Source organism: Siniperca chuatsi, linkage group LG1 (genome assembly GCF_020085105.1).
Source record: "Siniperca chuatsi isolate FFG_IHB_CAS linkage group LG1, ASM2008510v1, whole genome shotgun sequence".
Classification (NCBI taxonomy): domain Eukaryota; kingdom Metazoa; phylum Chordata; class Actinopteri; order Centrarchiformes; family Sinipercidae; genus Siniperca; species Siniperca chuatsi.
Genome location: NC_058042.1, coordinates 27992382 through 28009003, shown reverse-complemented (window position 1 = coordinate 28009003; position 16622 = coordinate 27992382). Strand labels below are relative to the sequence as shown.

The window sequence follows — 16622 nt, the reverse complement described above, 5'->3', positions numbered from 1 at the left end:
TGTCATTTAGGGCTGAAAAATTAATTGCAATTTTGAAAGTGTGCAATTTTAACTTACACTACATATCAACTGGCAACACACAAAATTACTCATCTGTAGCTTAGCTAATAGCTAATTAACGTTGATTCTGAGTTGGCCAAACTACATAAAACTCAAGTAGTCAAGTCATGACTGTATTTCAGTATTATTGAGTAATATCAACCATACTACATTCGTAGTATGGTTGATATTATAATGCTTAAATGTGAGCTAAATTGGTCAGTTGTTCCATTAAAAAAACTCACTAGTTTACTTACAAGATTTTGACAAAAAACAACTGCATTATTGTATATTATTATTTTCATGTTAAAACAAGATGAAGTTTGTGATTATGCTTGGCACAAGCACGTCTTTCTTAAACTATATAGAACACAAATACATGCCTGGGGTTTAATTTGTAGAAAATAATCTCATTTTAAATTGCAATTGCAATATTGGTTAGAAAAAGTTTAATTAGATATTTTTGTCAAATTCTTCAGCCATGTTGGCACTCATGATGAAGACATGGAAAAACATTATTTGACACTGGGTCAGTCATCCATTAAATCTCATTTACAACCCACTTGATATCAAATCTATTCCACTATTAATAACTCCATATATTGGTTGCATCAGTTTGGCCAAAGTGTCTCTGGCTTGCTCTGATAGGATGTGCTATGCAGGAGGGGGTAAAGATAAGCAGAGAAATGATGAGGCCAAATACCTTCCAAACCCGAAGAGATTTATATTTATATAAGTCCCACCATGTGTGCGCTGGTGCTCGGCCATCTGAGAAACAGCCTTTCGGTGCATACAGTAGACTTTGCAGCAGCCTGTTGTGGTCTCTGTGTGCCACTTCAAAACACGAAAGTTTTCAATTATGTCATGCTTATTCCAGGCCCGTGCTTGCAGAAGTCTTTATGTAGAAACAAGTCCAGCCACAATATCCCCAATGCGCTCAGTCTGCCTATATAATTTTATGAAAAAACCAACTGTCAGTTACTAGGATGAAGAGTGTACTCCTTACTTAGTATGTCCTGGTGAATTAGAGTTTAATGTCGTGGAAACAATGGTGGCGCAATAGGAAAACCATATGATGAGTCTGGTCCTTTTGGCTGCCGCAGTCGTGCTTCCAGTGTTGCAACGTGGCTTGTAATTAAGTATTTGGGGGGCTCAAAGAGGGCAAAGGGATCGTATTGTTTTTGAGTTGTTGCTTCTGAGAGTGAGCAGAAACAACAAATGTTTTCCATATTGGGTTATTTCCACTTCAGGATGTTCATGAGACCTTGGGACTTTATTATTTTGCTCCATTTTCTGGTTTGTGGTGTTGTAGTATTAAGAAGTTAAGTGTGTAATTCTGTAATTCCTATTTGTTGGCATCCCTAGAAGATGGCATGGCCATTATTTCCACACAATTTTAACCATAGTGGTTTTGCTTACACACTAATTTCAGCCCTGCAAGAATTTCCTTGCTCTCTTACTTTTTCTGTCACATTGAAAATATTCCCCAAAACTTCCTCTGTGGGTTCCAATTTACTGTCAGCAGTAGCTGCCACACTCTCCTCTCTGCCTCCTTTCCCTCCCGCCTCTCTCTCCCTCCTATTCATTTTCTACCTCTCACACTCCCTCCTCTAAAAGAGCCCCATTCCCGTCCCCCCCTCCACCTCCCCCAGCTGCACCTCCCCTAGCTCAGTTTACAAGGGGATCTCGTAGAGATCAGCACTGTAGTGAGAGGGTTTTTTGGGCATTCTCAGAGCTACAGAGGCGAGGAAGAGGCTGACGGCAGCAGCCACTGGACTCGTGTGGAAGCCTGAGAGACTGGTCGAACATTTCTGTGGCCACATGAGAGAATGCTTTCAGGACTGGCTCTTCTGCTGCTCGTCTGCCTCCACATGAGTGTGCAGGAGAAGCCGCGGTCACAGGTAGGACCCGCTTCACCTCTGTTGGGTCCTGGAGGAACCTGGGAGAGAGTGGGGATTCCCATTGATACTAACACTCTGGCTCTAAGAGTTGCATTGCATGATGCATTACTCAGTGTAAGTTTGTTTTGGACTCTCTCTTTGCATTGAGGTTTTGGAAGTTGATGATGTGCCGCCACATGCATGTCACCAAGAGAAATGCTGTGCATTTATTGAACTTGGTAATTAAAGTAAAGTTAAATTAAATTTAATTAAAGTAGATCTGATTAAGACATCTAAATTCACAAATGTAGATGCAAGTAAACCTGGTACTCATTTCCAGCCAGTTTCTAGTGCTTGTAAGCAGCACTGGACAGTGTCAATCCATAACTTGGACTGTCAGTGTGGCTCCATGATCCTGTGGTCCATCTACTGAGTGGAAGTATTTACAGTATGGCTGTTTTCACTGTGGCTCTGCTTGCTCTCTGAGCGGTTTATTTTTCCACAGCACATTCACAGGCTACTTGTGGGATTAGATTTCCCTCCTAGTGTAAGACTCAGTGAGTCAGGCCTGTCCTGGGACTATAAAGATGTACTTGGAACTCTATTAGGGATAGACTACAAGCCTGAATTAGCCTGTCGCTGCCTGTGGCTCAGCTCAGCTAGTTTTAGCTCACCTGTGTTTGCTGATGATTGATGAGGCTGGTGTGAGATGCCTGAGGTTGTTAATGCAAACTTGTGAAGTGCCAGGGTCTTGATGAGGACATCTGTGCCAATTTTATGTGACTCTACATACTACACTCCATAGCCATCAATTTTATATAAATGTTGGAATCTGACAAAATGCAGGCTGAGTTACTCTTGTGATATTTTGTGACAGCACCTACTTGGGTGTTAGAAAAAGGGCAGATTGAATAAGAGTGGTTGTGTCTTTATTTTCCAGTTGACAGAAGTCTTCGTGAATGTTTGTTAGAATTAGAAGTTAATGTTAGCATCAGAAGTCCACACTGTAGTAGACATTCATCCTACACTAAGAACAAGCAAGTAATGTAGTGTCCCTCATCCTACCCTGTCATGTCCACCCTCACTGTCTCAACAACTACAGACTAAGGACAGCTGACATCACATTGTATAAGCATGGCAGTGTTACACCTTGTTTTATGTGTATTTTCTATGTTGTGTATTTTCTATGTTGTGTTTATCTTTTTTTAGAGATCTGTCAGGTATTTTTGTTTTTACACTGGCTTCACTTCCTCATTATGTGAGATCTCAAAGATCCCCCTGCTGTTCGTGTAAAATCAACATTTGCAAAATCGATGTCTCATTTGCTGTAGTGGACTTCTGAAACATGTCATCAGTTCATGCATTTTCCTAATTTAACAAGAATTTGCTAGCAAATGTGATTTTGAAGTATCAAGCTGAATACCTGATACTATCAGCCAAAACTCAGTATGATTTTTGAGCTGTTTTTAAGAGGGCCTGAGGGGGAGAGCTTGTGTTAATATAATATATAATAATTCACGTTAACTATGTGACATGTTGAAAAGTCGTCCTTTTATCATTTCATCAATCTACTGTCTTTTTTTGTGGATGTTCCAGTGGAATCAACCTCATTACCTTGCAGTGTGAATGCTCAGCAGAGACCATTTGGTCATTCTTTTTCCAAAACAGTGCATCCGAATCAGAGCAGTGATGTCAGGAGAAACCCTATGTGTTTTTATGGCTGTAGATTTTCCATCCTCAATGCTATTTCTGAGTGTTTTACAAGCATGGGAGCCTTTAACGAAGACAGTCTGCCCTTCGCCCCGGGCTGTGAGGGCAGCTTGTGGTGTGGATGAGGCCTCTTTTTTTACTGTTGGGATCAAAGGGCTCGCCACTCATGCCTACATCTCTCTTTACCACTTGGCTACAAATGCTCATGCTTGCAGCTTGGAAGATATCCTGTAGATATCATAACCCGATTTGAATTTTGTGACTTTTAGTCTTGCAAAATGATCCATACAACACTAAAATAAATTTGGGGAACTTGCTTATTTACACATTTTAAAAAGGGACAAAAAGCACTATAATGCAATGTGTTGGAACCACAACTGCCACTTGTTTTGTCTTCAACTCATCTCTTCCTACGTTACAGTAAATAATCCCAGTTTGTCTGTGTTCCCATTTTGGTTTGACACATGTTGCTATTGATTTCATGAAATGCTATGTTGTGGAGAGTGGAAAGCTGAGTGATTACTATCCAAAATACCAGAACTTGTGTTTCTATTTGTGGTTACAAACCACGGTTAGTCTTCTAGTTAGTGTTCCCATCATACCAGAGCCAGAAGTGAAATCTGTGTCAGGGAAAGGAACACATTGAATAAATCTGCAAGTTTTGTGCTATTGATGAAGTCACATCTTCCATGTAGTACATGCGTAAACAGGCCATAGTCAGAGTTCCTGTAAGGCTGTATCTGCATAGTTCTTTTGATAAAATGTCCACTGAACAGTATGTTATGATAGTAAATTTGTTTTTTGTTAGTTTGTTTTTAGGCAAAGTGCTTAATCTAGTTTGCCATGTAGTGTCATATTTCTTCACACTTTTTGATGAAAGCATTACTTACTGTATGTAGATTATAATGATAACGGTGATTTCAGACAGAGGTGGACAAAATCAGGTCTCGCATTTCTAGTTGATTTTTCCTACTGAAATGACAACTGTTGCTAGCAGATTTGATCAGCTATAGCTAGCCAACTAATTAAGCTAACATTAGCTCCATGAGTTGGTTGAAAACATTGTCTCTGCTAGACTTTTTAATGTTTCCAGTTGACTTATTTTAAAAGGGAAACTCTTAAAAAAGGGGGTCTTAAATATGCACTTGATGGATACATACATGATATTGTGGTAAAAGACTCCCACCTGAAGCTGTATGTCCCAGGCAAAAAGTCAGCATCCTCACCAGTTGATGGTTCATGTAGAAGACATTGAAATAAAGAAGCAGCATTGTTCTTGTATAGCAGCGTAGAGACAGGTCGTCCTAGTATTTATAAGTATGATAAGGAATTATTTAAGATCAGAGTCTCTTTTTGCCTTACTCTGTTTATCTCGGCTGTAACATTGGCTGGGGTTAAATCCATTAAAGAGCAGGACAGAGTTGCTAATATTAACCTAAACTCTGATAGCATGCTTTCTACACAGAAGGGAAATACTAAACAGTGTACATTGTAGTCGTGAGTGGCCATTTTTAACATAACCTGTAACCCAATGAATTAATGTAGTTAATGAGGTGCTCGTTGGCCTTGGTGGTAATGCTCTATTACTACTGTAGGTAGTAAGCTAAGGATTGTAGCTTACGGTAGAGCAGATAAACTCGCTGTGTAACCCATTCCTTACATGTTTGCACTTGTATTTTTGGTTTTGGAAAGACTATAAAAGACACCACACTCCAATCTCTTTAAATCCTGAGTATCTCTCTCACTACAGCACCATGCTTTCCGCTTCAACATGTAGAGAAATCCAAAGCTTGACAGACCTGATGTGCCTAGTTACGGATGCTAAACTGTGATTGGACAATTGCTGTTCGGGGGGAGGAGTTTAGTGAACGGTATTGTATTACAGCTAAGAAATCGATTTTTTAGGTAATTTATTCCATTAATGTTGGCATTCCAATAATCCAATAATCCTCCAGGCTGTCTCTGACAAATGTGATCAAAATAATGGATGTGCCCTGAATCACATCCAGTGCGATCCTCAAAGAGGAAATTTCTCTAATAAATTGTACTTAACAGTGTTTATTTCACAGGATGTAACAGTAAATCAGGGATAGTCAGTGGTTCAGTCAGTTTATTGGTGAGAATGTCACATGTGAACTTGATGGCAGTGTGGCTTCCACAGATACAGATGTGTTTGAAGTGCTGACTGAAGTCGCCTGCCCCCGCTCATTAAAACCAGTTAAAGATCCACAGAATCCCAGCATGTGGGAGGCAGATGCTGGTAGCCGTGGCAACCACAATATGAACTTCATATGAAAGAGAGGGGGTGTATTATCATACCAAAATCTTATTTCATCCCAATCTCAACCTAATTTTAATACTTTATTTAACTATAATCTTATTTGATGTTTTTGTCAATGAGATGTTTGTCCAATCTCCGTAATGTCATTTCCAGACTCAGCGTTGTGTCTTGAGGTCACTTCCACTATAAATTCTTTGTCGTTGGGATGATGTTGCCTCTCTATTCTCAACCTGGAAGCCAAGTTAGGGCTATATTGCATTTCCAGATGAGCTGGTGTGTCACAGCTGACCAAGTCATGATAACTTCATTGGCCGTTTGCCAAAGAACATTACAACCTTTCTATGTGTGAAGAGCTGTAGAAATCCCCAACGTGTTCACCAAACAGCCCCCTTTAACCCAACGCTCATAAATATGTTTTAAAATACTGCACTACTTCCATCCCGGGATGCCTTTTTTTTTTTACAGTAGGAGTAGTAGTAGTTACCCCCTCTTTCCCCCAGAGGTTTACTGTGAGCAGCCGTGCTAATATCCCACTAGCTTTGCCTGGCAGGAAGCACACTGTCTGTTGACATGAATGAGATAACCCTTCAGTATTGTAATAGAACTTAATTGTTCATTGTCTTCGCAGACGGGTAATTGGTATGTTACATTTGATGATGGTGAAAACGTGTTTTGAAGGAGACAGCAGTCTGTGTCTCACAGTATTGTTTTTTATTTTGCTTTTTGCGGTCAGTAGGAAAGCTGAGAGGGAAACTGCCAAGACACAGGTTAGAAGGTTCTGGTGGGATCTGAGCCTCAGCCAACGTGGATTCATGTGGATTCAGACTTAACCACTGCACCATCTCCAGACTAAGAAAACATCCTTTTATTCATAACCTCCTCCATTTAATTGCCCTTTTGCAGCTTTTGGACCAGCAGCATGCAGCCATGTGAGTTGTTCTGGGCAAGTCTGTCAGGTCTGTGAATTGTCATTTTTAACTGAAACTACTATCAAAAGCTGCTGTGATACAGACTGCAGGAGGGAAATATCCAGGTGACGCTTTAGAACTTTACACTGACTCCTTACATTTTGTCGATGTTAAAATCCTTTCATGTCTAGTGTGGCCTTGGTACCAACAGAAATGTACTAACCTATTGTGGGGAAGCCTGGCACGCTGCTCTGGACATGGGAGAGAGCCAGCAAGTAACATAAACTGTTGAGTTGTCTGTCAAAGCCCCTATAAACAACATGACATTGTATGTTGACACACTGCCTCACTACTGCTGATTTACAATGTGATTTGGATATAAGACACTTTATTTATTATGAATTATTGTCTTAGGACTGTTTTTCATTGTCAATCATTTTGTATTTTTGTATGGAGGCTGTAAGATGCTAATGTCTGACATGCTTTACATATTTACTGTATAACCAGACCAGTTTGACTTACGTTGAACCCTAAAACGTAATAAAAATGCATCACACAGACAGTTGGATAAAATTCAGAGGGCAAGAGAAAAAAGGTGACAGAGAGATACATGTTGAGCCTTGTGCAATATGTAATGTGCATAGCTTCTGTTCTAGTGTATATGGCCCAAAACCAGCAGATGCTTAAGGCTGTGGTCCAGCCATAAGCATCTGCTGGTGTCAGTCTGTCAGCCTTGGGCTTGACGTGTCTGTCAGTCGCAGATTATTCTGTCTGAACACCCTAAACACTGGCTGACAGTGTCTAACATGTGTACATGACACAGAAACTGGTGCCTTCACTTTCCAATCTCTCTCTCTCTGACATGCTTTGTAGTTTTTAAATACATTTTGTATTTAATCCCATAACTCATGGTCTCAGATTTAGTCTCTTCAGCAGCCCTGTTGCAGAAAGACTCCAGACCACTGCCGTTTATCAGTCTGTTACAGAGGAGCGCTAATGTAGTTTGAGCAGACGAAATCTTGTTAATAAGCCTGTATAAATAACCCTTCTAAATAAAAGTATAATCTTGGTCACAGAATGAACTGCATCAGACATCTTGACCGATGTAACAAGAGAGCTGTGATGCCTGATGACATCCCACTTCACCCGGTAAAGAGACAAATAATCTTGTCTGACAGAACCTCACAGAAGATTTGAACCGCTGCAAAACTAACGAGTTCATATAAGGTCCACGGACACACTCTCACATTCTGAGACATTCCAGCACCAAGTAGAGCCTGTTTTCCACCACATCTCAAAGTTAATTTACCACAGTAGAGAGGAGTTAAAAGCCTGCATGTTGCGTCTACCACTGCTGTTAATTTAAGCATGATATCCCTCTGAGCATTAGCTTTTTATTCATATTTGCATTCCTAGTGTGGAGCCACAAACCAGGCCTCCTACATGGATAAAAGCACTATTATTGCAAGGCAACTGTAACATTATGCCAAAGCTGTCGGGAAGAGATTTAGTGCCTGTGCAACTGTATATCTTGACAATGTACATGTTAAGTATTAAGGAATGATACAAATGTCTATTTGTCATTCTTTCCCCCCAACTCTCTGATATTGGTTTAGACAGTTATTTGCTGCCTCTAAATCTTTATCTCAGAGAGGAGACTCCTCTGTACACATGCAAGTGAAACAGCAAACTGGGAATCATTTCTACAATCACGCTCTAACAGACAGATCAAGGGGCCTTTGCAAATCATCACTTATTTCTGGGCTACAGTGTGATACTCAGTATTAAGTATGTGGCCTATATAATAATCTAGTTGCTTGAAATTGTTAGAGGTGTTACTGTATTAGTATTAGTAGTAGTGTATATCAGTACATGTTTTCAGTGCATGTGATTTTTTTCATTTTGTTTATTTAAAAAAAAAACACAAACCTTTCGTTGCATATTGTCTGTAAATATCACCAACACAGTTATTGTGTGTAACAGTTTACCCCCTTTAAAGTGGTCATATTATGCTTTTTGGCTTTTACCCTTTTCTTTATTGTGTTATATCCTTTTGTGCACATAATAGGTTTGCATAGTGAAAAAGCCCAAAGTCCACCCCAAAGGGAGTTACTCTCTCCCACAGAAAACATTGCACCTGAACTGCCTGAAAACAGCTCGATTGTAGTCCAGCCTAATCTTCTGTAATGTATCTACGTCACTATGTAACACGTATCATTATGCACAAATTGAGCTGTTTCCACAAGTACATCTAAACATGCACATGTGCAACTCTCAACAAAGATCGAATAGAAGTAAGATGCCTTACTTGGTAGCTAAAACGGAGCTTTCAAGCTTCGTGTTTAGCAGCTAAAGAACCAGATATTTCTCTCAAGAGTTGGTGGAGACAAAAACAGAGCTAAAAGGAGTGAGCATCGCATTGACATTTGTCAGGTTGCCTGAAACAAGACTCTAGATGAAGTCTATTGAATTTGTGAACAAGCAACTGTTAACTAATGTAAATGTTGTGTGTACAGCTTGTTTCCACTGTCCCCCAAGTGGCCACAAAAATTAAATACTGCTTTAAAATACTATTTTCATTTTTTAAATTCTCCATATACATATGTAGTACCACTCAAATGATGCCATTTGTGAATAGGCTAACCTGCCCTTAAAATAACATTTCCTAAGACATATAGTGGCTATGCCATAAGCCTTGAAATAAAATAAGTGAAAGACAGCTGTGGGTTTAAGAGGTTAAGCAAAATACGAAGTAAAAGCCCCTTCTATTTTTAAGGTCCCTAAATTCACAAGACCCCAGAAAGTAGTTGGAATTTTATTCATTTTAGGCGCACTCAATTATGTGTTACAGGTAACGTATAATAACCAGAATGCTGACCACTGGCCACCAAGGTTTAGTCTCTCCCCTAATAGTTTTTTAATTTTATTTTTTTTTTAATTTTTGCATTCAAACATTAAAGCTGTCTTAAAGTGATTGGAAGTGCTGCCATCATTGATCTATAGGCCCGTGGGGTTAAACTTGTTGTTCAATGAGAAAGAGACTAAAGACTAAAACTCACCTCTGGACGTCTGTGTCTAATTCTAAAAGTCTTGTTGTGTTTTGTGGGAGTACAAGAAATCTCCAGTGACAAGTGCCTTTGGCTGTGTGAGAGTTCAGTTTGTTACAGAAACTCTGCACTATGATGAGTTTAACCCATCTTGCATCTTGTGGGACAACACCATCAGGAGTTACTTTAATATCATGTTGTTTCCAGTGTTGGCGAGTTGACTGGGAGTCGACTCCACCGTCCTGACACATGTAACCATATACAGATGAAGGTGAGATTTAGCGACATTTTAAAAATCCTGTTGTAATTCCACTGAAAACAGGGCGATTTCCCTCACCAGATGGCACAAGCCACCCACAGAGAGAAGGTGAAAAATGCATTGACGTGGTCTCTGAGTGAAGAAACTAGACCAAGACTCCAAAGCTGCCTCCTCGTTCATCAACAACACTGAGATTTCTCAGTGTTAGCGAGGCTTTTGCCGAGCCGTGGCTGCGTTCATGTGTCCTGACACCGGAGACACCTCATTTTGATGGGTTCACAGTCGAGGTCATATTTTTCAGAGACAACCTGGAGGGCAGATGTGACAATTTGGCCAATTATTCAGGGACAGATTAGGATGTTAGTGTTTTGTGCAGCATGCTACTCCGAGGCTGAAAAGTTTGTCTTGACAGTTTAGTGATTTCAATGGTGCAACTGTCCAAATCACTAGATATCAAGTAGTCCCTTAACGCTCTCATGCTGCCTGCGTTGTAGGCATAAAACCTCTTGGCTCTTCCCATATCAGAAGAACAAAAACCCAGTGTGTTTTTAAATCCACAGTCATATGATATTACATTGACAATTCAGATTTTGGGTCAATAATTTTCACTGCTTATTCTCCACTCCTACATTAATGTTTTGATTCAGACATTTTCCCATCCAAATGGCCACAGATAACCTCTCACCATGTCAGCGTCTATTTTATGAGAGGAACATTTTTCCCTTTTTCAGGCAAAGGCTGCCTAGCTGCTATAATTGTTTTAGTTTGAATTTATGGTGAAAATGGAGACGCGGGGGAGATTCATTGGTAGTCATGTCACTAACAGTCCTCCTTGATTGCATTTTTATGTTTTCCACGGTGGACAAAATGTCCCAAAATGTGTTTTGCCCTGCGTTATGTGTTCATTGCTAGTCTGTAGTATTCGGAGTTGCTTTATATTCACTGATCTGTAACGCAAGATCATGATACGCAGCAGCTTTCCCCTGAATGTTATTGTGTTATGTTTAGTGATTTTTATCCTGGCTTTATTCAGCCCCTTGCTGTACTGCAACATAATTCCACAGTGACCACAGTTTTATTTTATTTTTTTCCAGCACTTTCAGTTTGCTGTTCTTTTCTCTCATCACTTATTTCCTGTGTGGAAGGAGGCACTTCATGTTTGTTTTGGCCCAGAACAGAGTGAGCTGCTACGGGTGGGAGGGAGCCAGACTCTCTTCTTGAGTTCACCCCAACTGCCTCAGTCCACCTCTGGCCACCATTTCTCCTACTATACCTCCCTCTATCCCACTTTTCATCCCTTTACTTTATCTTTCTCCACCGCCTTGTCCTCTCCTTGCTCTCTGTGTTTCCCTCTATCCATCTTCCCAATGACCTGCAGCTGACTTACGGCTGCTCTAGTACAGCTCAACCCATGGAGATGACCGCAATTTTTATGACTTATTATACACTTCCTTCAAATGTGTTTGTCATTCTTCTTTAGAGTTAGGTTTGGCACTTCACCACCACATGTAAAGCTCAGCAGTCCCACATTGGTTTATGAGGAAGTTCTAATAATTTAACATGTTTTTTTATGAATGTTGGGACCCATTCATGCATTAGCTCTGAGGGAAATATCTTCCAAGACACAGCAAGAGAAATGTCAGCTTCAATCAGGGAATCCGCATGGAAACCAAGGCCCCCCCCCACCGCCCGATGCCCACTGTTTTTCCTTATTGGCACCTGTGGTCTGTGGACTGCAATAAACACAGCGCAGTGTGTTTGGCTGTACGGTAGCTCAGACAGACCAGTTTTGGCTGCTTCACCACCTGTTTGCACAGCAAGTTGCTTTTACTGCTGATTTGAGTGGATTTATGGACTGCTGATGTTAACTGTTCTATTTTTACTGTGCCCAGGTTTCCTGTCATTTATTACCACCAATGTGACACAGAAAACTCACACCCGTAGAGATTTAGGAAGGAAATTCTGGGATCAGTTCAAAGACAGTCACTCCAAAATGATGCCTTCTGGAAAGTAACAAGATCTCTGCTAATTAGTTATTCTATGATTGTAGTTAATGATGTGAGTTTATGGAGTTCATTTTGCAGGTGCAGCCTAGTTTTGTAAATATAATCTTTTATGCCTAATTAGCTCTTTTTTATTTGACCCAGAATGGACTTGCACACATCCAGTTAATCAAACAGCTATTCTATACACTTTTAGTGCACACTTTGATACTTCAGCTACCGCTGTTTCACTCTGTAACGCTCGTCACTCCACACTTCATTCATTTTAACTTCTGTTTCTCCTCTGTCTCACAGAGTCTAGGCTGCGATGAGTATCTGGGATCAGGAAAGGTGATGGACAAGTGCGGTGTGTGTGGAGGCGACAACACAACCTGCAGGCTGGTCTCTGGAGTGTTTAAACACAGTTTGTCCAAGGTCGGCTACCACAAGATAATGGAGATCCCAGAGGGAGCCACCAAGATCAACGTCACAGAAATGGTGAAGAGCAGAAACTACCTAGGTGGGGAAAAAACGCTCGTCACGTTGATACTGTACTCCACAGCACCAGTTCACACAGTGTTTGCACTCATGGTTGTAGTTTCACAACAGAGAAACCTAAGCTAATGAAAGCAGTGGTCATCCGTTTTCTTGCTCAGGGCTGGTTTGCTGGTTTTTATTCTAGCTACTGTTTTACATCTGGGTGAATGTTACTACAGTTAACTACCAATAGAACAAAAACAGCTTTACCCTTTGACTAGGATTGAAAATGAGCGAGTTCGGGCAGTCAACTTGAGTCAGCAGCTACATTCACACGGCATGCTCTTCTCACTGCAACATATATCCAGCATACCTTTTTCGTTATGTTGGTGTACTTAAGATGTCAGTGCTCTGCTCACTCTTTCACTGCCGTGCCTGCTGCCACCTGAAAGCTATGTCATTACTTGCTGCTTCTGCTGCCACTGCGGCTGCTGTTCATATAGCATTTTGAAAAGCTTCAGCCTCCACCTGTAGGCTCTGAGTCTGTCTTTCCAAGGAGGGAAGTAATCATCGTCACGCCCCAGTCCCTGCTGGGCTGAGCTTGGTGTTTTTCTTCTGGGAGAGCCTAGAGGCCAAATATCAATGCTGTACATATTTTGCATTTACATAATAATCCATTCCACGTGAGTTGGCTGAGTGAACTACATTTGGGCAGAAATCCAACAGAGATAGTGTCTTGTTGTTCTTCATGTTATTGTGTTAAAATCAGACTACAATAATACTGTTTTGGCATTTATTAGTTTGCCTGAGAACAGGGTTTTTGTTGCTAAATGAATAACATCAGTTAGTAATGCATGAAAATGGAAGGAGATTGGGAAGGTCTTGAAATTGCATTTGAGTTTTTATTCAAGAACAGGTTCTAATCATTGAGGCAGTTGTATTGACTTGTATCTCACTTCTATCTTCTGCTCTGAGCTGGTAAATCTTGGTTACTTTTATATTTCAACTGAAAATATTGTTAAATATGAGGCCTCGCAGTGTTAGCTGGGGTACTCGTGTTCTGTCGCAGCTAGTTGCAGTTTCCATCCAGGTTTACAGTTTCATCAGCTGCAGTCTGCTGCAGAGCTCTGCCTTCATTCCAGCTCAAAACACACATAGAAAAAATGGGAATCTCCATCCAACACATATAGTATTGTTACAGATTGAAAGTATGACACCACTGTAAAATAAAAAAAAGTTCATAGAGTGTCATGGTAGGAATAGTTAAATGATAAATGTAACAAATGTTTGTCATGTGATAAGCTGACATTCGACAATTCTACTAGTTCCAGCTGTGCAGGCAGCAGCTGCTTGTAAAATGAATTAGATTTGTCTGAAAAGGCAGATCAACCAGGTGGCAGTGTCACTTTTTCAGGATTTCTCCAGCGTGCAGCCTATATTACCATCCACCACTGTGGTGTAGCCTTTCATTGGAGCCTGTGAGTGAAACGCACTACACAGATAATTGGCATCTTTATAGAGGTACAACAGTGGGACACAGTAGTGGGTTATTTTCAGAAGTGACTGTTGGAATGTCAGACATTGTTTAATGAGAGCCATGCCCCAACTCAGCAGTAAGTTCGGAGGAAGAGGGGAAATGATTTTCCCCCCACGGCCGCTACCCTCGAGGAAAGTGCATAAACACGCTTTCATTAGAGGATCTTACCCCTAAAGCCTCACCATCCTTTTTAATTAAGGTGAGGAATTTCACCACTCAGTAATAAAAGAACTAGGAACACTCTGAGGATGGATTCAGTGGCTACCTTTCAAATCCCAACTACTTAGATGCCAAGTACGCTCTGCTTTCTTTAATTTGAAGTGACCATTTCTATACCCACAAGTACACTGAGAGATGTACAGCCACACACACATGCACACGTTCACATGCACATTTATAAGCACCTTCTGCAACATTCACTCACTCAGTCGCACACATTTACACATTCACACACACACATACTGTACTGTTAGCATAATTTTGGAACACTTCTTTAAGCAGAAGCGTAAATCATGCGGGCACCAATGGCTCCTTTCACTTTCCCAATGTAAGAAACTGTGAAACATCTGTGTGGATAAAATAAACAGGAGTCATCTTAAAATGCTATTTTTGAATTGATGTTGAGGGTTCAAAATTCCAGGGAGCAACAATTATTATTTTTTTTTTTTCAAAATGGAAATATAGGTTTTCAAATGCAAACAAGAATATGAGACAAGGGCAGGAGTGTAGCAGGAGCCACCTACTGTATCCTCACCGTGTCCCTGATTTTCCCTCAACAGGCCTCTGTTCGACGCTGTGTATCTCTGAAGTGCTTTTAGTTGTCCAAACACTCTTTTACAAGCCTGTCTAATGTTACACTTGTAATGCTTTCCTAATGGCCTCTTGTACTTAATCCATGAAATCAATGGAAAACATCTTGGGATATTTTGTTACAGGATTTGCATGAAAGACTTGCCAGCGCAAACAGATTGTCACGTTTATAAAAGGCATTGCTTTGAAAGTGCACGTGAGAGCATTTATTCTGTTAGCTATAATTACTTTTTTGGGTGGAGAAAGTCAGTGTCAGAGGGGTTTTTTGTACTACAGTTCTCATTATGCCTAAATGGTTTTACATTAAACAATAATTATGTGGAAGAGGTTGTGGCAGTATTTTTCTTTTCGTTGGAGCTCAGGGCTGTCAGTGGTGATTGTGTGGTTGTTCTCTCTGTCTCTTCCAGCGCTCCGGAGCCGATCAGGGCGATCCATCATTAATGGAAACTGGGCCATTGACCGACCAGGGAAGTATGAGGGAGGGGGGACCATGTTCACCTACCGCCGACCCAACGAAATCCGTAGCACAGCTGGGGAGTCCTTTGTTGCTGAAGGGCCCACCAATGAGATCCTGGACGTTTATGTAAGTAACAAATCAACTCAGACCTCCAGATACTTACAGTAGTGACTCTTTCTCTTTTTATTCATACTGACAGGCTTAAGTTTAACCTGAGGAGCTAAAGTTTGTCATTGTATGATCACTTTTCAGAGCAGGTATCACATTTTAGAAGGACACGCCTCATTATTTTATGATTGTTACTGAGTCTCATCTACTTCACCTCAGATGATCTTCCAGCAGCCAAACCCTGGTGTTCACTATGAGTACATTCTCCCCTCTGAGAAACCAGTTGACCCTCAGCAACCAAACCACAGACCAGATGGTAAATGAGACCCACTTTGTACCCCCCCCAACTGCTTATTACTATAGCATTGTCTGATTGCACATTTATGGGCAAAACAATTAATCGAGAAAATAATCGGCAGAATTATTAAATGAATAAAGTTAGTTGCAGCCCTACACACATCCATCTATTCATACAACTTGCCCAACCAAGCAAGCATTTATTCATCCTCATATCTAATTTCACTTTACCCATCTGTTCACCACAGTGACTCTACTCTGAATATTGTTACATTTCTTAGTGCATCTAAACTCATGTGTCCACGTCTTAGGGAACGACAACCAGGTTCCCGTCGTGCAGCCACCCAGACGCCCGAGAGAGTACAACTGGAAACTGGCTGGTGCTACAGAGTGCAGCGCCTCCTGTGGTAAAGGTCAGTCAAACCATTTATATTTAGGTTTTTAGTTGCAGACATACAGAGTGACCTGCAAAGGAAGCCAAAGGAAAGTAAACTTGAATTTTTACATTATCAACATTTAAAGCAACCAGAAGTGCTTGTAATGTAATATTTTATAATGTTACATTAAATTCCACATGTCCAAAATCTTGCTGTCAAGTCAAGTTAAATATCTGTTTTGTGTGCTTTTTAGGATTCAGATACTCCATCTTTCACTGTGTCTCCCGGCTGAACCATGTCCAGGTATCAGATGCTTTGTGTGACAGCAGCAGCAGACCGACTCCGCAGGAAGAGGCCTGCAACCTGCAGCCCTGCCCAGCCTTGTGAGAGACTACACTCTTCTGTTCTCACACTCGTGCACACTGCCTAATACTGCTAAATTTAGAAGGCGTT

General features: G+C 40.8%; 1 protein-coding gene across 3 annotated transcripts in view; it reads left to right on the top strand.

The window, feature by feature from the left end:
- LOC122865443 (thrombospondin type-1 domain-containing protein 4-like) overlaps window positions 1-16622 on the top strand; it is a 42079-nt gene that overhangs the window by 19543 nt on the left and 5914 nt on the right. For 2 of the 3 annotated variants that reach the window (XM_044173997.1, XM_044173910.1), the window contains 5 exons: window positions 12422-12626; window positions 15338-15513; window positions 15715-15811; window positions 16104-16205; window positions 16423-16552. In XM_044173997.1, coding sequence (XP_044029932.1) covers window positions 12422-12626; window positions 15338-15513; window positions 15715-15811; window positions 16104-16205; window positions 16423-16552 — 710 coding nt within the window. Of the gene's footprint in view, window positions 1-1744; window positions 1941-12421; window positions 12627-15337; window positions 15514-15714; window positions 15812-16103; window positions 16206-16422; window positions 16553-16622 lie in introns of those variants that run through there. The other variant, XM_044174088.1, reaches the window with a different exon arrangement.